We start from the raw sequence: 21,716 nt of genomic DNA, 5'->3' as shown, positions 1-21,716 counted from the left end.
CAATTAGAGCAGTGAAGCAAGGTAAACCAGGAAAGTGAGTTGCACAGAAAAAGCACAATATGCTTAGCACATATAATTATGTATTTAATTCAGTTAGTTTCTTATGTGTAACCAGGGTCTGAAAGTCTTTTGTTCTTTTTACAGTAGTCATACGTTCTCTTTTTCAGCTTAGTTTAGTTAGTATAGTTAATATACTTAGTTTCCTTTCATGTTTATTATATGGTAATAATGTTGAAAGACAGATCCTTGTACATCTACATGTGCTTGACTGGCAAAGTTGATTCTGATTTTTGATTTTATTTTTTTGCATCATAATTTATGAATTATGTTTTGTCTATAGACTATAATGAATTTTAATTAATTATTGTTTTAATTTTCAACATAACTCTAAACCTCTGCGTTTAGAGAGTGAAAATAAATTTTTTGAGTAATTAACTGATGACGTCTATTTATGAGATCGCCCACATAAATATTTTGTTGCCGTAGGTACGCGCTGAGACGTGGAAAACGTTTTTTTCATTGGTATAACGTCATTCATAGGAAATGTAGTTCATAAAAGGCACACAGTGAACGCTTGGCTGACGAGAGAAACTCAACGTCCCACAATGCACCCGTGTACAAGCGCATGTGCGCAGTTGTTGGCAGATCTGAATAGTAACCAGTAGCTTAGCCGAGGGACATTGAATGACTTTGTGCCCGTGTGCGGCAGGGTAAAGAAAGTTGTCCAGCGTCTGACAGGTTGGGATTAGAACCGGAGCTAATGGAGGCGCTCATACCTGTCATCAATAAACTGCAAGATGTATTTAATACAGTTGGCGCGGACATAATTCAGCTGCCGCAGATTGTTGTTGTGGGAACGCAGGTAAGAAACGGTTTGCTTTAAAGCTAGGTTCTGTTAGCCTGCGTCAACGTATTGTTTTAGCTATTTTTGTTCCGATTATCGCTGTGTTTCTGTGTGTTTCTTCGTGGTGCAATAGACAGAAACGTGTTGATTAAATTAACAACGCCCTTCGTTTGACTTATTTTACACATTAGTCTTTGCTAACGCAGCAGCCAGATTAGCATTAGCTACATGTAATTTTACCAACTAACCGTAGCACCGTTTGTCAGACAGCTATAAAAAGCATGCAGTATTCACATACATTTATTCTCTATACCCAGCTATTATTTTTCCTTTGAATTCTTTGGTCTACCATGAAGCAAACAAGGAGGCCTGGGGCTATTGATTATTTTCTATCTTGATTAAGCTGCTGTTAATGATATGTTTAAAGAGATTATTTTAGTTGCAGGAAATCTGTCGTTCTGTGCTTTTTGCTCTTTTTTTCGTGTTTTGCTCCACATCTTCAAACAAAAATTCCAAACACCTGCCTGTTCCAGATGTTCAGATTTGCTGCTCTTTGATATCATGCATTCATATTTTTGGCTTTTAGGCTACAAGAAATGTTATAAAGATTTTTTTTTGGTATTCTATAGTGAAAGTTTTATACGTTAAACAAATCATTAGTTGTAGACATTTACAATAATACACTATCATAACACTGCATTAAATAAAGTTTTACCCTGACCATCCAATTACTTTGTGTACACATTGGAGCCTGATTGATTTAAAGCGGCAGGTTTTTTCTTACACGTTTACTTTCACTGGTCAACTAATTGGATGTAAGCGTCTCAGGCCTTTTGGCAGGCACCTGAGGGCTTTACAGACGTTAAGACTAGACCCACTATGCCTGATCTAGTCTGTTCTTTGTCAATGTGGCCCCAGATTTTATTAGGAGTTACCCATGTCAGTAAAACCTGTCTGAAATAAATTTGGTACACATTTGTTATGTTTTCTCGAAGCATTATGATACTATTTTGGTACCAGAACTGAAACATGCATGTGAATTACTGGTTACTCTGGCCATGGTACATTCTTAAATCAATGAATCCCTTCCAGACAACAGATCTATGTGAACAACAATAGCACAGGGTTGATTAGAGTCTTTACAATGTGTCTGCATGTTCAAAATGCCTGTTTATACTGCTCAATGAGTCATGCATATTTTAGTCTTCACTTTTGGTTTTGTGGTTGGCCTTGTTGCCCTTCACAGAGCAGTGGAAAGAGTTCTGTTTTGGAGAGCCTGGTTGGCAGAGACATCCTACCACGTGGCACTGGCATCGTCACGCGCCGTCCCCTCATCCTGCAGCTAGTTCACATTGATGCAGATGACCGTAGGAAAACCAGCGAAGAGAATGGTAAGACCACTGTGACAGCTCTTTGTTGGTTCTGGATCTCTGGTGTTACTGGATGTCTTGGACCTCTTTAGGTACTCAGAGTACTGGTCAGTGTCAGGTATTTCAGATTGCTGTAACAAATGCATCAATAGGCTATCATGACTTGAAATTAGGGAACTGAAACAAAAAATGAGAACTGTGATGATATCATAACCTTTTTTGTGTGTTTTACAATATTAACATGTGTACTATTCCTACTATACTTTCCTAAATGTACCTGAGTACGTCTATCAAGCAGCAAAAAGGACATCTTCACAAACAAGCACAGTATCTGAGCATGAAGCATCACACCTAGTAATTGCGTTGTAATAATAGACTATGGAATGCTGTTCTTTTAAGAAAGGAATATTATTTAATGTAACTCTAAACCATCACCAGATCTTTTGGACGTCTTAGTACTGGAGACTAAAAAGTGCCGGTTTCAGTGTTTGTTGAACACCGTCCTCTGGGAATGGCCTGAGTGGCTCTGCATTGCTGCAGACAGGGAAGCTAACCCTCTTGTCTCCTGTTGTCTTTTTTGACCACAGAATCCAAGAAAAATGGACGCCTTTACAGAGGTCTCCTTTTCCTTGTTCTACTTGTTAATGTGTTGTATAGTGCATAACCTCCCCTTTCTTTGCCTATTTTGCCCAATCACAGCCTATATTTGTGTAGCTTTCCCAGAGCGGCCAAGCAAGTGGCTTGCTTCTTGCTTTTTTTCCATTCAGCCCATGCTATTCCCCCCATTTAGACAATTTTTTTTGTCACTTTAAGGTGCAGTATTACAGTTGTATTTGTTCTTTCCTCTAAGATGAGGTTGTCTTCTTGTCTTTGTCACAGTGATTATTTCTGTTTTTTATGTTTGCAAACTCAGTTTTTGCTTTAAGCTGTAATTTGCTTCCATTTATATTTTAAAAAGACAATTGTTCTACGCTGCTTTTTATTTTTTAATCTTTGGAGCTTTGACCGAAGTGTTTTTTTTCCATCCCGTCTATGCCACTAGAGAAATCCTCCCCTGAGACATTTATCATAGCAACAGTAAAAATAGTAACACTGATCCCATGTCCACATCTGTCACATGAATAACCCAAACATCTTTCCTCAATTTTGTCTTACAGGCATTGATGGGGAGGAATGGGGAAAATTCCTGCACACTAAGACTAAGGTAAAGCCACAAAACAGCCTTTGCTGTGCCTGTAGTGTAAATATTTTATCCAAATAACTTCCATTGGAACAAAGTAGCATTTACACTATGATGAATTGGCAGCCTCAAGAAATGAACAGCATGTGTTAGGAAACGTTTCTTTGTGCGTTATCTTTGTCACATCCTATTTGGTCTTAGTTTGGAGTCATTACATTTGCTGTTTAAATTGTCCTTTCAGATCTACACAGACTTTGAGGAGATCAGGCAAGAAATTGAAGCAGAAACTGAAAGACTCTCTGGCAATAACAAGGTATTACCCCATTAAGAAGGAAGCTTCCAAATGAGAACTTTTATGGTAGAAGAAAGTGGATGATTTTAAAATCTCATTCTGATAAATTAACCACAAACATTTTTAGGGCATTAGTGATGAACCCATTCACCTGAAAATCTTCTCACCACACGTTGTGAACCTAACACTGGTGGATCTTCCAGGCATTACAAAGGTGAGAATTTGATGCTTTCATGTGTCTAACCCTGTGTAACTGAAGAACTCAGAATTATTGTTTAGAGGTATAAAAAACATGTATTCCATATACTCAGACTAGATAAGTGTTGACAAGTCTCACATTTAAAGGCAATATTTTTATTAGGCCTCTTTTTACTGGCCAATAAACTGAGACTGTCTGAGACAGATGCGACAGCACGGTGTGCACGTACGAGGAGGTTAATTATTGTATGTGGGGTTGTTATGTATTATCATTTATTAGTATTATTACTGTATAGACAGCCTACTGACTCAGAATGATACAGATACATTCTTAATACTTTGTGATGAATTCAGCCAACCCTGTAATAGTCTGAAGCTATCGTGTGTCTGGTAAAACAGGTACCTGTGGGAGACCAGCCCAGAGACATAGAGATCCAGATCAGAGAGCTAATCGTGAAGTACATTACAAACCCCAACTCTATCATCCTGGCTGTGACTGCTGCCAACACAGACATGGCAACATCTGAGTCCCTTAAAGTGGCCCGTGACGTTGATCCTGATGGTAAATGCCCTCATTGTTTGTACTCTTCCTTTTTTTACTTTATAGGTTTTTAGAATGTTCCTAATCTTCTTCTAATCTTAAGGTCGAAGGACATTGGCAGTGGTGACAAAGCTGGATCTGATGGATGCTGGTACAGATGCCATGGATGTATTAATGGGGAGAGTCATTCCTGTGAAACTTGGCATCATTGGAGTAGTCAACAGGTAACAGTGCTCTGATATTCAACTTCTTGTTTGCATACAGTTACATGCTTGTAATAATGCACATAACCTGACAAGCTTTAATTTGTGTATCTTCGTTGTGCATCATTGTAGGAGTCAGCTTGATATCAACCAGAAGAAAGCTGTGGCAGATTCTATTCGTGATGAACATGCTTTCCTACAAAAGAAGTACCCCTCCCTCGCTAACAGGAATGGAACTAAGTACTTGGCTAGAACACTGAACAGGTGTGAACCCGAATTCATGTTCTGATTTGAATTTATTTATTCATTTGACAGAGCAATCCTTCACGTAGGAGTAATTTATTCATTTTCCTTTTTTTAAGATTATTAATGCACCATATCAGAGACTGCCTTCCTGAGCTAAAGACGAGGATCAATGTGCTCGCAGCACAGTACCAGTCCTTACTCGGTAGTTATGGAGAGCCCGTTGAAGACAAGAGCGCCACGCTGCTCCAGCTCATCACCAAGTTTGCTGCAGAGTACTGCAACACCATAGAGGGCACGGCCAAGTATATAGAAACAGCGGAACTGTGAGTCATGCTCCCTGAGCTGTATGTACCTTCACACACCACCAAGTGGTGCTAGTTTAAACAAATTCTGCTTACATATCTGTTTTTCAGATGTGGCGGAGCACGAATCTGTTATATATTCCATGAGACGTTTGGTCGCACATTAGAGTCAGTCGACCCTTTGGGGGGCTTGACGACCATTGATGTGCTCACAGCAATCAGAAATGCAACGGTCGGTGTCTGCTTCCTCGTTCACTTCCAAGTTATGCTTTTTACGAGCTGTTCTGAAGACTTACAGTTCAGTTGGCGTTGACAGGGCCCGAGGCCGGCTTTATTCGTGCCTGAGGTCTCCTTTGAGTTGCTGGTGAAGCGGCAGGTTAAGCGCCTGGAGGAGCCCAGTCTGCGCTGCGTGGAGCTGGTTCATGAGGAGATGCAGAGGATCATCCAACACTGCAGCAACTACAGCACACAGGCGAGAAACGCGCCCCTACACTTAGCGTGAACCACGCTAGTTTGGTTTAAATACGTAAAACCAATGGGTGTAATATTATCTGGAACACTTACCTCTGCAGGAGCTGCTGAGGTTCCCAAAACTCCATGATGCCATAGTAGAAGTGGTGACCTCATTACTGAGAAAGAGACTCCCTGTCACCAATGACATGGTGTGGATCTACTCCCCATAAACATGACTCACTTGATTTGTTTATATCCTTATCTGACTATTGAATCTTTCTCCTTTCAGGTACATAACCTGGTGGCCATCGAGTTGGCTTATATCAACACAAAGCACCCTGACTTTGCTGATGCCTGCGGCCTCATGAACAGTAATATAGAAGTAAGACACGCGATTACATTTCTTCTCATGTAATACCTGGAAATGTGTGTGTGTGAGTGAGCCTTTTGTCCTCAAAGTTTGTTAGATGCTGGAAAATGTTTAATGAGGCCCATGTTGGCCACGTGATGGCTGCACGACTGAGCCAGAGCCTCTCCTGCAGTGAGCGGTTGTTAAAAGCCGTCTAAGGAAGGTCCAGTGGCCGCAGGCTCATTGAGATTCATGTCAAAACTCAGGTGGTCACAACGTTATGCCTAAATATTTTCACAGGAGCAGAGACGCAGAATGAGAGAGCTGCCCTCTTCCGTCCCCAGAGACAAGGTACTTGACAGAAACATTGTAGCTTTTACCAGACTCCCTCCATTACTATACTATTACTGCTCTCTATATATTGTACGTACACCAGACACATTCAGCTTTCACTTTGAAGAAGGAACTAACTTCAGTTACTCTATGATAACTCTAAGGTATTCTCTCGTGCTGACGTATACAGTACCTCTGCTTGCAGCTTCTCTAGGTTTCCTGTCCTCTCGTTTCTCCCTGATGATGTCTTTTTTTAGTCCCTAAAAGGCCCAGGTGGGCAGTCTCTGTCTCCCACTGATCCTTCTGCCCTTGAGGGCGAGGTTGTCAAGGTGTGTCCCATTCACTGTGTCTGCCCACATCAGACCTCCTAACCAGCCCCAAATCCTCACTGCCTTCCTTTCTTAAATTAGTGCTACAGTAGCACTGAGTTTCTATTTGAAACTTCTGTAACCTCCTGTCCTAAATTCTACCAATCCCCTACTGAGTTGATGTTGAATCTTTGGTGTCTTTAAATAGGGCAATAAGTAGGGTTTGAGGTGTGTTTTGTTGTTTTGTTTTTTTATCTCCCCTGATCTGAGTTTTGTGAATCGTACATCTGACCTTTTCGCTGCATGCTGTTTGATCAAACAAGAAACATCATGGCTCCTGACTCAGTGGCTGCTGTTGTTTTGTTTATGTATATAATGAGTTTGAGCTTGAATGCCTTGCCTAGTAGATTTGTGATTAGAAAAATAAGAAAATGATGTTAACCTGTTAGATCTAATATCATTTCCATTTAGGATCTGACTAGTAAAGCAACAAACACCTGAAGTGTCTACATTATCCAGCATGGGTTGTGTAATTGAAGCTCACTGCCTGTTCACCAAGCTCATTGCTTCAGTTTTAACCAACAGTACACAACAGTCTGGATAAACCTGTTCATTTAAATAATTTTTATGGCATCGTGATATTAATTATAAATATCATATAAAATTACATTTCTGTCTCTAAGCACTTTACTAACCTAGCTGTATATTTCTAGCCCTTGTAAGGTCCACATCTCCTCACCCCTTGTTTCTCCTCCATGTAGGCTGCGGCCGGAGGCTCTCAGAGCGGCCCCGTAAATGAGCAGATGGAGAGCGGCATGGGAAACTGGAGAGGCATGTTAAAGAAAGGAGAGGAGGGAGCATTTGGTGACAGGGCTGCCCCCCAGAATCCGCCTGCAAGCCCACAGAAGGGTCACGCTGTCAACCTGCTAGATGTGGTGGGTGATGACAACTTCATACGATTATAAAATATAATGTTTATAATAACGGTTACTACTCAACAGCAGTATTATTACATATTGAAATTGTCATTTTATTCCCAGCCTGTTCCAGTGTCCAGGAAGTTGTCTGCTCGGGAGCAGAGGGACTGCGAGGTCATAGAGAGGCTTATCAAGTCCTACTTTCTTATTGTACGGAAAAACATCCAGGACAGGTAAGCGTCCAAATGGCCTTGTCATTTTAATCTTCCACTTCATGGTTATTTAAACCTAACTTATGTGTTTACCGCTGTCTACCTTCAGCGTACCAAAGGCAGTGATGCACTTCCTGGTGAACCACGTGAAGGACTGCCTGCAGAGTGAGCTGGTGGGTCAGCTCTACAAGACGGCCTTGCTGGACGACCTGCTGACGGAGTCTGAGGACATGGCTCAGAGACGTAACGAGGCTGCTGACATGCTCAAGGTACCGTTGCCACTTGGTGATAGGAGGATTTTATGTCATTTTTTTGTTTGATGGCACTAATTGAAACTAACTGGTCCATAGAGAATACTGCTCTTAAGGGATTTTATATTCTTTATTTTATTCCTGCGTGCAGGCATTGCAGAAAGCCAGCCAAGTGATAGCTGAGATCAGAGAAACCCACCTGTGGTGAGGCCACAGCCTCTCTCCAGCAAACTGTCTTCATCCTACGTGAACCTCTCACCCCTGCTGAGACTCCAGAACCTCAGACTGCAGAGACAAGCCCCCTGAAATGCACTGGTGTGGATATGTGTATATGGAAACTCAGTTTTAATGTACAGTCAGTTGTAGATTTAATGAAGGACACTACCTTCTGCTCTGTCTTCATTCAGCATCACACTCACGCTCCTATTGTGGATTATTATATTTTTCTTGTAATTAAGTAATAAAAGTATATCGATAATGTTATACATCACCACTATGTGGAATCTCGCTGAGAAACATGTGCTCTTAATTGAATTAAAGGTAGAAATGAGAAACCCATTCTCCAATAAGTCAATCAGGTGTTTACTCTCAATTCTTCCACTTAAATGAGACATTTTATATTTAAAATGTTTCACCCTTTTGTCTCCACAGTATTAGAAGCACACAATCCTGATCAAACCCATATTTCTTTTTTGTGTTTACATTGTGTGTTTGTGTAGGTCCCTTCAGGAGACAGTTAGTGATCTAGACTTATGAAACGTATGATAACGTATGATAGACTGAATTACACAGCAGCAGCATCACGGGAGCAGGTGTAAAGACTTATTTATTGTTGTCATGTCATGACGTTTAACACATACAGTATACTGTATAGCTCCAAAACACAGTAGACACATGGGCCAGTCACTAGTAACACTGTCGCCTCGTCCCGTCTGGTGCAGTAGCTCCTTTACCTGAGCCGGCCACCCATCTTGCCCTTGCCACGGCCTTTAGCACTGAAAGGCACCATACAAAGATGGAAAGTGACACTGTGTATTTTGGTATGTTTAGTCTAGTTAAGCCAAACAGTTTGTTAATGATGTGGACATTTTTCTGTGCTTACTGCAGATCTGGAGCTTTCACTGACATCATGGTAATGTCAAATCTTAATCTCTGTTTGCAATCTCTTCCGATGAGATTTCAAATAAATGCTGTGTTTCTTACCTGTCATCAGCAACTCTGTAATCAGCCTAGGGCTGCTTTTAGTACTTGTGTAAAGGCAACAAGTGTCTGTATGTGTCTCCGTGCAACAGGAGTTAATCTAATACATACATGTACCAGTAAAGGCACAGACCTGCTCAGCTATTTGTTATTTATTATTAGAATTAAGAAGCAGAGATCTGAGAGGGTGTTTAGTCTCAGTAATCAGAAGTAGCCCACTCAGGTTTCTGTACGTACCTCTGGTGGTCCTGGACTCTGGTAAGAAGCTGGTTAATCTGTGGGGACACAAACCTTGCTAAGCGTTTATATAAATGTCCAGCAGAGGATGCTAATGCCACTGGAAACCCTTATTACAGGAGAATATAATAAAAATGCATCAAAAAATGTTTGGTCGTCTCCAGATGCCTCTCCTGGATGGAGATCTTCCTCTCATCATGAAGAGTTCATTCTAGAGCTGATGAATAGTTTGGTGTTGACTGACTTACGTCATACTTCTGTCTCTTCAGCTTCTCACTGAGATCAAACTTCTCGGACTCTAGGCCCATCAGCCACTGCCACAGCTCGTTGGCTTTCTCCCTGTGGGGTAAACACGCTATCAGGCCAGGGCTGTGGAGGTACGGCACATGCAGAGGTCTGGACCTACTTGAGTTTGTCCTCGCTCAGATGATCCACGCTGAGAGGCTTCCTGCGCTCAGCCAGGATCTTCTTCTTCTTCTCCCTCTCGGTTTGTTTCTTGCCTCGCCTGTTGTCGCTCTGTGTGGAAAAACACACAAATAAATCTAAACAAAACTGGTCTAATACAATATATTAGGATTGAGCAGAGAAGAAGCCGTCCTTTGCCTTTTGTCCAGCGCTGTACTGCTGGGTCATGTTGGACAGAGCCTTCTTCTTCTTGGCGTCCTCATCCTGCCTCCTCCGCTGCTCCTCCTGCTCCTTGCGCTCCTTCTCCTCCTGTTGATCAGCACAGGAGACTCAGTCAGTGGAGGAGCTGCTGTCATAGTTGTATTCCATGGATCCAGGAGCGTACCGCGAGCCTGGCCTGCCTCTCCTTCTCTCTCTCTGCTCGGATCCTGTGCTGCTCCGCTCTCTCGGCTCGACGCTTCTCCTGTAAAAGGAAGCAACATGGTCACCGTGACCAGTACAGAAAACACAGTGACTCCTCACACACTCACAATCCTGTTGACGAGTGCGATGAGCTCCTCCTCCTCCTTCTTCCTCTGGATGAAGTGAGCTTCTATGAGCGACTGCAGCTCAGACAGGTCCTTCTCCTGACGCTTCCTGTGGATGTCCTGCAACCAAGTCAGTCACAATTGGATGTTTCAGTTTGAATCCAACTGGTTGATTCTGTTAAGAAGGAAGCGTTTAACTCACATCAAAGTCCACTTTTTCTCCATCAGGGATTTTGGGAGCAGTAATATTTGTCATAAACCTGCAGACGTGAACAGTTTATTATATAATCTGCAGTAAGCAGAGTTTAAAGTTAGATGCCTTTAAAGTTAAGATGAGACACTTACTTGGGTTTGGGCCTGGACTCGTCTGGAACAAAAAAAATTATATATATATAATATATATAATAGATTTTGTTTAGTCAGTTATTTACATGCAAATATGACAAATGAAAAATTCTAACTTTACCACCTGTTGCTTCCTCTTGTGCCTCCTCTTGTGCTTCCTCTTGTGCTAATGACCAAGAACAACATCAAAATTAAAAAAATTATATTTGTAGTTTTTATATTCAGTATATAGAAACATAAGCAGATGCAACTTTCTCACCTTCGTCCTCTCTTCGGGTCAAAGCAGCAACAAGAGAAAATCATTTTTATTATGATGTGAAAGAACAAATTGATTGTTTCAGACCAAAGATTACTACTTACTCCAGGACTTCTTCTGTGTCAGACATTTTCGTACAGTATGGATGAGTTCTGCAACATGGATCCACATTAGGCTATTTTTAAACTGGTGAACAGGTCTGATCATTAAACACCACAGCAGAGCGTGAGGTGGCAACAGTGAGTGTCTGTGTCGCTTCCAGTTAATGGTTATCTTTAGCCTCACTCATATTTTTGTGTCAAATCAGGAAACAAAAATGTCTCCGGTGTCAAAAAACTAAAACAAGTAAATACAGTTATTTAATATAAAGAATAAAAATTGAAAGAGAAAATTTTATATATAAGTAAAGTATTTGTATAATTTCATCTTTGTTTATTATTAGTTATATTGACAAAACCAGGCAGGTAACTATGATGAAATAATAATAAAGTAATAATCTTAGCTGGTAACAGCAGGTCCTCCCACTGTTTGGTGAGGTGAGAGTGCCCTTACCTGTGACCTGGACACAGGAAGCTCCGAAACAGCAATAAACTAATTTACCCACAGGTTGAGCATCGAGGACTCATAGTCCAGCCCTTGTTCTGCATGTGACCGGGACCCTGTGTTTGGTCAGGCTATTGTTAGACACACACACACACACACACACACACACACACACACACACACACACACACACACACACACAGTGCAGGTGTCAGCCTGCCTTTATAATATCACGGATCCTCAGCTCAGATTTCAACGTGTGGTTAAGAAACAGATGGAGCAACATTTCCAACCAATCTGTAAAAATAAAGCAACCAGGCCACGAGTCAAAGCTTTTGTTGCTTAGCTTTATTTCAGAAGCTTAAAACAGTCATTTCAAGCATTCAACCAACACAGTTCACCACCACACCCTCAGTATGTAAGACTCCCAATGCAGCTTGATGGGTTTCAGCTTCTGACTGACTTTAACAGTAATTACAGGCATTAAGGTTAAAACCATGTGTGTGTGTTGTGTCTGTCTTGTCATGACGGACGAGGGACGCGTCCAGCTGTTACCTGCATTCACTGAGAGGCTGCTATGACACATACCTGCATACGCACACATTGTTTCCTTGTTTACTGTTGGTCAGACAATATATTTTTAACTGCTAAATGTCAGGGTGACAGAAACTCCCGGATGATGCTTTATTATAGGATTCCCATGGCTACATTAGAAGCTGGTACAGTGGGCCGATAAATGACACTGATGTTGTTTAATATTCATACGATCGTCACCTTGAAGAGGTGGAGGCCGAGCGCTGGTTTTGTATAGAGTTAAATCTGTGAATGCCATTCATTAAAGCGGCGAGCGTGCACGACAATGAAGCACGGATGCTTTGTATTAACTATATGATGAGACAACCGGAGCAAAGTAACATTCACGCATCTGAAGCTCTTATTTCAACATTACTGCTGGAGGGACCAACCGAAGACAGATACACAATCCATCCGCCATTAAGCACGTGTCACGTGGACGTTTGTTCTCATATATTCTTTGAATCTCAAGTCTGCATTTAGAAGCATCAATGTTTGCATGAAAGTTAATAGGAATTTTGCTGCAGGACTCGGATGTCTCCGGTGGTGCTCTTTCATTTTGTCCTCATCCTTGGAACTCTGCCTGGCGTGGGGTCGGGTCGGGCTGGATTTAGGCTGTTAAGGTCTGACGCCTGCTGATAGAAAGAGAGACGCGTGAAAGGTGTGTTCATCGGTTCGTCTTTCAGGTGTTGGAGCTGTTCAGTGCTTCTTCATCCAGACTCCTTCACTGATTGACAGCTGTAACGTTGTCTTTTGCCCTTTACTTCTTTCTCCAGTGATCTATTTCTGATGAGGAAGTCGGGAGGATCGCTATTCAGGGTTGAAGCCGACACCCGACAAACGCTTTTCCGCTCTCATTGTCCACGTTCTGGCTCCGTGGCTGCGGGGTCGATTTCAGGCCGTATGTGCAGAAAGACGGCTTCAAACGGCTCAAACGCGGTGAAGCTGGTCCCCCGGGTTGTGAGGACACACGCTGGGCCTTTATCATTAGCACTGAGTGAATAAGCCCAGAGTTTTCTGCTTAAACGGTTTGTAATCCTCCCAGCAGCCAGTTGTAATGTGACAATCAAGCAGCTGCACCGAGGTATGTCAGCGCCGGAGTGAACAAGGAACCGCAAAGACGCGACGGCCGTCCCAGGAGCCTGGAAGGTCCTTTATACTGGGAAACAAGGTCAGGGTGAGGCTCTATAAATATAGACCCCGGTGACACAGAGCTAAGCCCACACCTCAAAATCCTCCGCAGGAGGTTTGATTTACAGGGAGCAAAATGTAGTGTTGGTGAGTTGTGGTCTGTTGTTGTTGTGAGTCCACAGGGGGCAATAAATCAGTGGGAGCACGTTCCCGTACAGACAGAATGGCTGAAGGACACAGACGACTCAACTAAATGTTCTAAGAGATAAACAGTAGGAGCTTGTGAACGATTACAGTGGAAGAAATGTTCAAAAAATTCAGTCAAGGTTGATCTTAAAAACGAAGACATTTGGAAATGATCTGCATCTTTCACGCAAATACATAAACAGTATTAATGTGGTTGTGTTAAAATGTAAACTTACCATTTGTGACAAACTTGCTCTTGGCCCCGAAAGAAACCTGGAAATGTGGGGAAAAGAGGATCAAATAGAAACAGTAGGAAAAATTAGACTGAGTGATGGGGGTTCAACGGGTTTATACTGTAATATTCAGCAACGTTCTTACATATGTCAAAGTTTGAATTCATCTCTCATAATAAAAATGATCAAATAAGTGAAATATTGCTCTTACATAACGAGCATTCAAACACGAGCACATGCGCGCTTCTGTAATGCGACAACCGCCGTGGCACGAAGCCGCGCACGCAGCGGCTAAAAACAACTCAGAGATCACATTCCTGCATGAAACCCATCCACGTTCCGCATTAAGAAACGCTTCACCGCCGAGGAAAATCATTCATGTGCCCAGTGTGCATTCTGTGAGTAACGCGGCGCTCGTGAGACGGGGACCCGTCAGAAATCAGCAGGTCCGTTTCATTTCAGACAACTCAGCAGCAGATGTGCGTTTGTTTGACTTCTGGATGAAACAGAGCAAAAAAACAACTCCATCCCATCGTGCTTGGTGAAGCGTGCGCGGAGTGGCTGGTTTTACCTCTTTCACCATTAGGTCGACTGAATGACACAAAACAGACAGGAAGTCACTATCAGAGCGTCAGAGCGTCTCAGCGCGTGGCTCACGCGGCCGCTGCGTTACCTTTGCAGGTGCGGGGCTCTTCTTCGCTTCCCACGGGCTGCGTTTGGAAGCGGCCTCGCCTGGTTTCACGTCCTGTCACACGCACGCACGCACACACACACACGCACACACACGCACGAGACCGGCCGTGATTCATGTGACCCAGTCTTTCATTACCAGTAAAGGCCCGGCTTAATCATCGTAAACCTGCGTTTGTCTAGTTTACTTTACACAAAAAAACAGTTTTAAATATAAAATATGATGCGCACTATGGTTCCAGATTATGAAATTATGTATTATTTAATCTATTCTCAAAGAAAAAGGAAGGCGCACACGTTGGGCCAAGGTTAAGACATTTGACACTAAAGATATCTCGCTTGTGAATTTCACGTTAGAACAATGTGCACGTCATGCGACCGCATGGCGCGAGCCGCGTCTCCAGAAGATTAGCAGCTAGCGTCCTACTTTAAGAAAAGGGCACGTGGGGAAAGGTCGCCCCGCTTCTCTGCAGCGAATGAACCGGGGCGTTTCTCCGACGCCTGAGCACTTGTTCTTGTGAGACGCTATAATAAGAACTCGTGACGCCGCTCAGAGCGTGATTTTGGTTGTTGTGTCGCGCGCGGGCTGTTGCGCGTTCGCTGGCGGATGCGGTAAGCTGATGTGTCCATGTGGGGGCGCTGGACTCCACGTGCAAAGGTCGGCACGCTGACCCGCAAATAAGCACATTAGCGCGTGCTGCATAGCGGAGGATTACTCGCCGGTGTCTAAATTTGAGCAGCTCGCGTGAGCTCATCAGCTCTTACCGCGGCCTTGGCTGCGGGTGCCGCTGCGGGTGCCGCTGCGGGTGCCGCTGCGGGTGCCGCTGCGGGTGCCGCTGCGGGTGCAGGCGTCTTCTCAGCCTCCGCGGGTTTGGCCATCCAGCTGTTGACGCGTCCGGCCACGCCCCCTCTGATGCCAGCCACATCCTGAGAAAGGAGACACCCCCCGCGGCTCGGTGAGCTCCCGGTGAAGCCGGTGGAGCCCCCATCCCTCCCATCCCTCCCATCCCTCCCATCCTCACCTTGCTGGCCGGCGCCGCGCTCTCGGAGGAGCCGCCCACCGTCCCTTTCTCCCACATGCTCTTGATGCTGCGCGTGCCTCCTGCGGGAACATCTGCCACTGGAGACTTCGGGGTTTTGGGGGATTCCTTGTTTCCCTGCGGTGACAGCGCGTGGGTTTAGTTACTTTCACATGGGAACAACAGCAACACTCATGTCACAGCGTTGGAGCGCTTCTTTGTGGACCTGGATGGCGGACGTGTACTGCTCCAGTCTGTTGCCGATCTTGGAGACGATGGGGGTGTGCGACGCCCTGGATGCAGTGCTGTGAAGATGAGCAAACATGGCTGCAGGAGCATCTGTTTCACTCATTTACTCTCAGTGTATTTATCAGGACTCACCTTTTCTGCGCTGACTTGCTCAGGAATTCGGCCTTTGCCCCGATCTGCACAAAACAGCATGTTGTTAGCTATAAACGGCGCGTGATGGACACACACAGTAGGTTCAGACGTGGTCAAGTTGACCCTGAATGAGGCCAGCGTGTCCTGGGAAGGTCTGAACCGCCTGAGTCATTCAACTGAGCTCCACACACACACATGCACATACACACACACACACACACACACACACGCTAAAAAAATGCTGTTTCACATAAATTTCCCTGTACGGACACCGTTGACTCACATTCACTCACAATTCTCAACATCGCTTCAAAAATACTCCAGCAAAGTCACTGTCTGTTCGACTGCAGCCATATTTGAAGACAACTCAGACCCCAGAGAACATTTTCTGTTTTTGAATCACGTCATCTAATAATATATGGCTGATATCAAAGAAGCAGAAATAGAAAAGGGACGTGATCACATGACCATGGGGGGGGGGGGGGGGGGGGGGGGGGGACCGTCTCCTTAAATGTGAATAATAATTTTCCCCAATATGGGATCAATAAAGTTGATTTTAAATCCTGTTTCATCCATTTGCACGTTTCATCTCGTGTCGCAGGAGTCGATGTCACAGCTCCTCCTCCTCACCTTTGAGGAGCCTTTGGGGCTGACGGCGAAGGCCGGTTTTGTAGCCTCCTCCTCCTTCTGTTTCTTCTTCTCTGCAGCCTCCGCCCTCCTCTTCTCTATCTCCTCTCTCATCCTCCTCTTCTCGTCCTGTCCCCACAAGCACAGAGGTCGTTGTCATTATTTCATCTTCACACCCTCAGTTTTAAGCTGTATTTTCCCATAACCAGCGACCTGGCGCCTCCCCACCTGCTCCTTGGCTTTCTTGTCCTCCGTCTCCTGCTTCCTCCGCCTCTCCTCCTCCTCCAGCACCTTCCTCCTCTCCTCTCTCTTCTTCTTCAGGTCCTCCAGCTCGGCCTCGGCCCCCTGCTGCTTCTGCTTCATCTTCTCGAACTCCTCGCTCTCCGCGTGGTTTCGCCGGCGCTTCAGCTCCTGCAGCTTGCGCTCGGCCTCCTGCCGCTCCAGGTCCTCGGCCTTGGAGGAGGGCGGGTCCCTGGGGAGGAACGCCGTTGGTCTACTGTACACGTGAACGCTTTAAACCCTCCGCTCTCATGTTCGCGCCTCCTCACCTTGATGTCTTCTCTGTTTTCCGGAGTTTACTCTCAGTGACAGCTTCGTTCCGCGCGGCTGCTTCATTCTAAGATAAAGAGGAAATAAAGGCAGACATGACAGTTTGTCCTTCCAGGTTAAGCATGGAGGATTTGGAAGTTTTACCTTTTCCTTAAATCCAAATCTCTTTGGTTTCTCTTCCTTTTCACAGGAGACAAAAAGAACAGGATTAATCCAAAAGTAAAACCTTTGTGAATCACTTATGGCTGTTTAATGTCAGTGTTGATAATGAAACAATCCTCATACCTCTTCTTTCTTTTTCTTTTGTTTTTCCTCCTCCTCTTTTTTCTTCTTCTCCTCAGCCTCCTTCTTCTGCTTCTCTTGCTCTTCTTTCTTCTTCTTCTCCTCCATCTCCCTTTTCCGTCTCTCTTCTTCCTCTTTCTTCTTCTTCTCCTCCATCTCCTTTTTCCGCCTCTCCTCCTCTTCTTTCTTCTTCTTCTCCTCCAGCTCTTTCTTCTTTTGCTTCTCTTCTTCCTCCTTTTTCTTCTTCTCTTCTATTTCTTTTTTACGCTTTTCCTCCTCTTTCTTTTTCTTTTCCTCCAGCTCTCTCTTCTGTTTTTCTTCTTCCTCCTCTCTTCTCAGCTTCTCCTCCATCTCCTTTCTCTGCCTCTCCTCTTCCTCTTTCCTCTGAATCTCTTCCCTCTCCCTTCTCTGCTTTTCTTCCTCTTCTTGTTTCATTCTCTCCTCCGTCTCTCTCTTCTCTTTTTCTTTTTCTTCTTCTTCCATCCTGAGACTCTCTTCCATTTCTTTTTGCTGTTTTTCCTCTTCTTCTCTTCTTTTTCTTTCCTTCTCGTGTCTTTCTTCTTCCTCCATCTCAAGTTTTTCCTGCTTTTTTTGTCTCTCCTCTTCTTCTAATTTTAGCTTCTCTTCCTCTTCTTTTTGCTGCTGTTCCTCTTTCTTTCTCCTCTCTTCTTCTTTTTCCTTGTTTACATCAGAAACTGCTTCCTCATCTGCGTCTTTCATTCCTAGATCAGCATCTGCTTCTGTCACATCTGTTGCTGTAGCTTCGAGCTTCTCCTGTAACGACAATAATGTAAAATTCTGCATATGTTAACATAGCGATCTAGAAAGAAACTAGACTAATGAACTACCTCATTTATTGTCTCTGTTCTTGATTCCTCAACAGGTTCCTGTCAGAAGAATAAAAAATATAAAATCATTTCTCTTATTTACAATAAATCAAAAGCAGGAACTGGTGTTTACCTGTGTTTCATTCTTCTTGTCTTCTTCGTCCTTCATCCAGGAGTTGCTTTCGGTCTCTGCCACCTCCCCCTGGGCAGGTTCCTCCTCCTTCTTGTCCTCCTCCTCCATCTCTTCGCTGTGTTGTTGTGTGCTGGACGACTGCTGCTCTGATGTGTCGTCGGTGCCGTTGGAGCAGGTAACAGCCGGGTCCAGCTCCTTCTGTCTCTCCATGGCCTCCTTCATTCTCTTTTGCCTGCGCTCCTCCCTCTTGGCCAGGCGCTCCAGCAGAGCCTGATCATCATCCGCTCCCGCAGCACTGATGCTCTCCATCCCACTGAAAGACCACAAAATCAACCGGTTCATATTATGAAATTCAAATCTAGTAGGGCTGAATCTCTAAATCTTAATCACAATCTAATTTCTCGAACAATAAAGTTTGATAGAACCACATGTGAGTGCTGGGCGGGATGGTTCTGCTGTGGCTAACCAGAGGAAATATCTGTCAGACAACCACACCATCACTGGAGGCAGCTCCAAATATTGAGGCTGGAGGTGATTGTCGAGTTTTAATTCTATTGCTTGTGTTTATTTATTCATCTTCTTTGGACTGTGTTGTACCTGTCGGCGTTGTTCATGTCGGTGGTGCCGGACTCGTCCGACTCCCTCATCTTCTTCCTCTCCTCCCTTGCCCGTCTCCTTCGCTCGCGTGCTTCCTCCTCGTCATCATCATTGTTGTAACCCACCCTGCAACAGCACACATATAAGACTCTTTCCCCCACCCTTTGAGGAGTCCTCAGCAGGATGTGAAGGACTCTCTCAAACTGGTCTCAAATGTCACAACAGAGAAAAGGGAACTGAGACATAGTTGAGAGTCCCTCCTCTAACTTCATCTCTCTCACACTCGAGGTTTGGACAAGCAGCCTGTGTTCCTCCAAGTGTTACCAGGCTTTACGATGGTGGGGCGAGAGCTTGAAATGGCCCATTGATAGCATGCAGTTATTATTTCCCCCTGCTCTTCCTGAACCCACAACACAATGATTTACAGATGTTGTGAGAGATGGATGGGAACCACAGGAATCCTCCCCGCCGTTAAAACAGAAACAAACACCCAAACGAGACGGAAATCCAACTAATCCTCAGGCAACAGCTTCTCCAAATAGAACTGATTGGCCCGAAAAATGATTGAGGAAGTCGTCGAGTTGGACACTAGTCCGACCGAAGCTAAAGTCTGGCTGGGAGCGCTCTGTCCTCGCGGTGCAGTTACGTTTCCAGATGAGCAACCTGAGGGGCACGAACTCCAGTAAATGGAGGGAAGCGTGTTGAAAGGTGCCTGGCGATCAGAAGGACGGAGAGTCTGAGGCACGGAGGCAGAGAAGGCTTCGCTGGGCAGTAAAAGCATTCCAGCGTCTGCAGCGTTTCCTCAGGCTGCAGACAGGAGCCAGGAGGCAGAGAGGGCAACGTGGGCATGGCTGGGAAAAGTGCATGCAATGCGTTTGTAACTGGTGTGATCTAGAAGCAAATGATGGGCTGAGTTGGGATGAACTGAACGAACTACTGACGAGCTCTTTGTGGCTGGAAATCATCTGGTTATTGATAAATGCTGATGCACTAATGAACAAACAAAATCCAGACAGAACTGGACGTTCTGAGCAGCTCAGTTGTCGTTAATATTGGTTGTTATAAAACCACAGAGGCCACATGAGAGAAGGAGAGGCAAATATGTGAACTCCACCATCAAATATCATCAACCTGTGTAAATAAATTAAGATCCTATAAAGGTTTCTATTAGATGACAACCTTTCATCAAAATCAAGCTAACTCAGCAGTTCTATAATTCTATATTAGTTTCAATGATCCATTCAGTATCTTGAGCTGTTTTCCAGTGAAGGTCTCAGGGAAAGGAGAATTCATCCTTGACTTTGTAATCGAGGATTTAACAATGAAACTAAATTCATGTGTGAATGTCGACATGACGCCATTTTAATATTGACAACGCAAGCAGTAGCAGTCAGCTGACTGAGACAGATGACCGACGTAGTGTGATGCAGCAGGACACGTCTGTCACAATAACAAGCAGCTGATTGACTTACTTCTCGGCCTCCAGGCGCATCTGCTCCCTCCTCTGCCTCCTCAGCTCCATGCGGCGGTCAAAGTCATCGTCCATGATGCCCGCTAGCTTCTTAATGTCTCACTGGAAGACACAAATGTGATGTCAGAGCGTTGATCCACCTGTTGACTCCAGCAACCAGCTGTAGGAGTAACTGACGCCATGCAGGCATCCACCTGGAGCAGCTTCATCACAGAGACCAGAGTAATGAGGTGTTCCGGTACCTGTTTGCTCACAGCAGCCCAGCAGTAGCTGGTGTTTGGTCCATGAACGGCAGCGTGTTTCAGTTTATGCAGTCGGTTTGTGTCTCAGCTCTTCACGGGATTCCTTCTTGTTCTTTCAGCACTGAACTACCAGAAAAGGCAAAGCCTGCTTGCTTCCCCTCGGCCTCCCTCCTCCTCCTCAGCCTCTGCCTCTGCTGCACTGTCCCCTCCCTGATCTCTGCCTTGACACTCAATCAGATTAGTTCTGTTTGTTTGTCTGATCTTTCCTCGTTTCCCTCCTCTAAACTAACCAACACCTCTAATGCTAATTCTCTTTGTTAATCTGGGATGACTTGGCTCACAGGACCAAGTCGTTCCCAGTCACACCAGTGAAGGCCAGACCCTGAAACCAACTAAAACTTCCAGATGTTGCACCTCAGGAAATCATCAGAGACAGAAACTTAAAAACTTATAGAGGTTATAGAGAGGCCGTATCAGTGATGAGTTGTGATCAACAAAATACACAGCATGTTATTGACATGAAGAGACCACGGAAGGTCTGACGCCCTGATGATCATTCATTTAATATAAACCATGCATTCACATGATATAACAACATATAAGAAAGGGTTGAGAAATGATCCTACACTTCTGTTTAAACCCTGCACTGCTGTGAGTATGGGCTGTGCTCTTGAACTGATGTATCGCCCTCTGTCTTCCGTTCTGTCATATATAGTTATGCTTCAGTAACCTCTGTTTTTTGTGCTGTATGTGCATCTCCAGATCTGGAGCCCACCAACAGTGAGCTGTGGCACACAAGCATGTAAGTGTTTAGTTTTCACAATGGCCTGTACCATATACAGTCATGAAGGCTTAAAAAACGCGCTGGGCCAAAAGAGGCTTTTTCTAAAACACTAGTGCGTGTTTACTGAGAGTTAAAAGAAGAGCCCCGCTGGGACGAGCTGACTTGTCACACTTAACCTCCCCACAGGACAGGGAAAGGGATTTATAGCAGCCCATAGATCTGAATCCTGCACATAATGGAGAAATACTAGACAATTGAAGAGCCAATAAAATAAATATTACTTATAAAACATGCAACTCTGTTATTAAGTATCTTTAAAGGGCACTTGTGTCAAAGATCAAAATATCCTTCATGAAATTTCTTCTCAGATGTGAAATGCTAGAATGTCTTCAAGCTGTGTGAGCAACAATGAAGCAGCATCTGTCAGCTATCATTGTGTCTCCCACTGTTTACTTATGAAAGCGCACGCACATAATCAG

The 21,716-nt window shown here is 44.3% G+C and overlaps 2 protein-coding genes across 5 annotated transcripts; one reads left to right on the top strand and one right to left on the bottom strand.

Moving 5' to 3' along the window:
• Positions 1-635: 635 nt before the first annotated feature.
• dnm1l (dynamin 1-like) lies at positions 636-8,573 on the top strand. 4 transcript variants are annotated; one of them, XM_029153471.3, is made up of 20 exons: positions 636-862; positions 2,091-2,235; positions 2,802-2,831; positions 3,372-3,418; positions 3,636-3,707; positions 3,814-3,900; positions 4,284-4,446; positions 4,529-4,649; positions 4,761-4,892; positions 4,991-5,197; positions 5,288-5,408; positions 5,493-5,648; positions 5,749-5,838; positions 5,919-6,011; positions 6,279-6,329; positions 6,569-6,640; positions 7,381-7,554; positions 7,660-7,769; positions 7,858-8,017; positions 8,151-8,573. In XM_029153471.3, exons 1-20 carry the CDS (start codon positions 761-763, stop codon positions 8,205-8,207), a joined length of 2,190 nt encoding a protein of 729 aa, XP_029009304.1. In that variant the 5' UTR covers positions 636-760; the 3' UTR covers positions 8,208-8,573. The 4 variants fall into 4 exon arrangements, with proteins under 4 accessions (XP_029009304.1, XP_029009306.1, XP_029009307.1 ...); XM_029153473.3 differs by lacking the exon at positions 2,802-2,831 and having other exon boundaries at positions 637-862; XM_029153474.3 differs by lacking the exon at positions 6,569-6,640 and having other exon boundaries at positions 638-862.
• Positions 8,574-8,807: 234 nt separating this feature from the next.
• On the bottom strand, positions 8,808-20,637 carry cald1b (caldesmon 1b). Its single transcript, XM_055509837.1, has 28 exons — positions 20,454-20,637; positions 20,213-20,313; positions 18,741-18,866; positions 18,144-18,456; positions 18,032-18,070; positions 17,187-17,957; positions 17,046-17,081; positions 16,901-16,968; positions 16,581-16,824; positions 16,356-16,481; positions 15,726-15,769; positions 15,571-15,649; positions 15,348-15,482; positions 15,091-15,252; positions 14,309-14,380; positions 13,639-13,675; positions 11,522-11,528; positions 10,973-10,983; positions 10,838-10,879; positions 10,714-10,735; positions 10,571-10,628; positions 10,372-10,488; positions 10,227-10,304; positions 10,040-10,150; positions 9,843-9,952; positions 9,685-9,775; positions 9,437-9,474; positions 8,808-8,994 (listed from the first exon to the last, which is right to left on the bottom strand). Exons 2-28 carry the CDS (start codon positions 20,284-20,286, stop codon positions 8,949-8,951), a joined length of 3,057 nt encoding a protein of 1,018 aa, XP_055365812.1. The 5' UTR covers positions 20,287-20,313; positions 20,454-20,637; the 3' UTR covers positions 8,808-8,948.
• Between the last annotated feature and the right edge of the window lie 1,079 nt (positions 20,638-21,716).

The sequence above is a fragment of the Betta splendens genome, chromosome 6 (assembly GCF_900634795.4).
Source record: "Betta splendens chromosome 6, fBetSpl5.4, whole genome shotgun sequence".
Taxonomy (NCBI): Eukaryota; Metazoa; Chordata; class Actinopteri; order Anabantiformes; family Osphronemidae; genus Betta; species Betta splendens.
This window is presented reverse-complemented; position numbering and strand designations above follow the sequence as displayed.

Bases quoted from the DNA above. Each gene is read 5' to 3' on its own strand.
- dnm1l (XM_029153471.3), top strand. From the start codon at position 761: ATGGAGGCGCTCATACCTGTCATCAATAAACTGCAAGATGTATTTAAT. The intron at 6,330-6,568 runs GTACTTGACAGA...GTCTTTTTTTAG, and splicing joins CTTCCGTCCCCAGAGACAAG to TCCCTAAAAGGCCCAGGTGG. The intron at 8,018-8,150 runs GTACCGTTGCCA...TCCTGCGTGCAG, and splicing joins AGGCTGCTGACATGCTCAAG to GCATTGCAGAAAGCCAGCCA.
- cald1b (XM_055509837.1), bottom strand. From the start codon at position 20,286: ATGGACGATGACTTTGACCGCCGCATGGAGCTGAGGAGGCAGAGGAGG. The intron at 16,969-17,045 runs GTAAAACTTCCA...TCTTTATCTTAG, and splicing joins GATTTGGATTTAAGGAAAAG to AATGAAGCAGCCGCGCGGAA. The intron at 15,483-15,570 runs GTCCACAAAGAA...CTGTCACCGCAG, and splicing joins AGTACACGTCCGCCATCCAG to GGAAACAAGGAATCCCCCAA.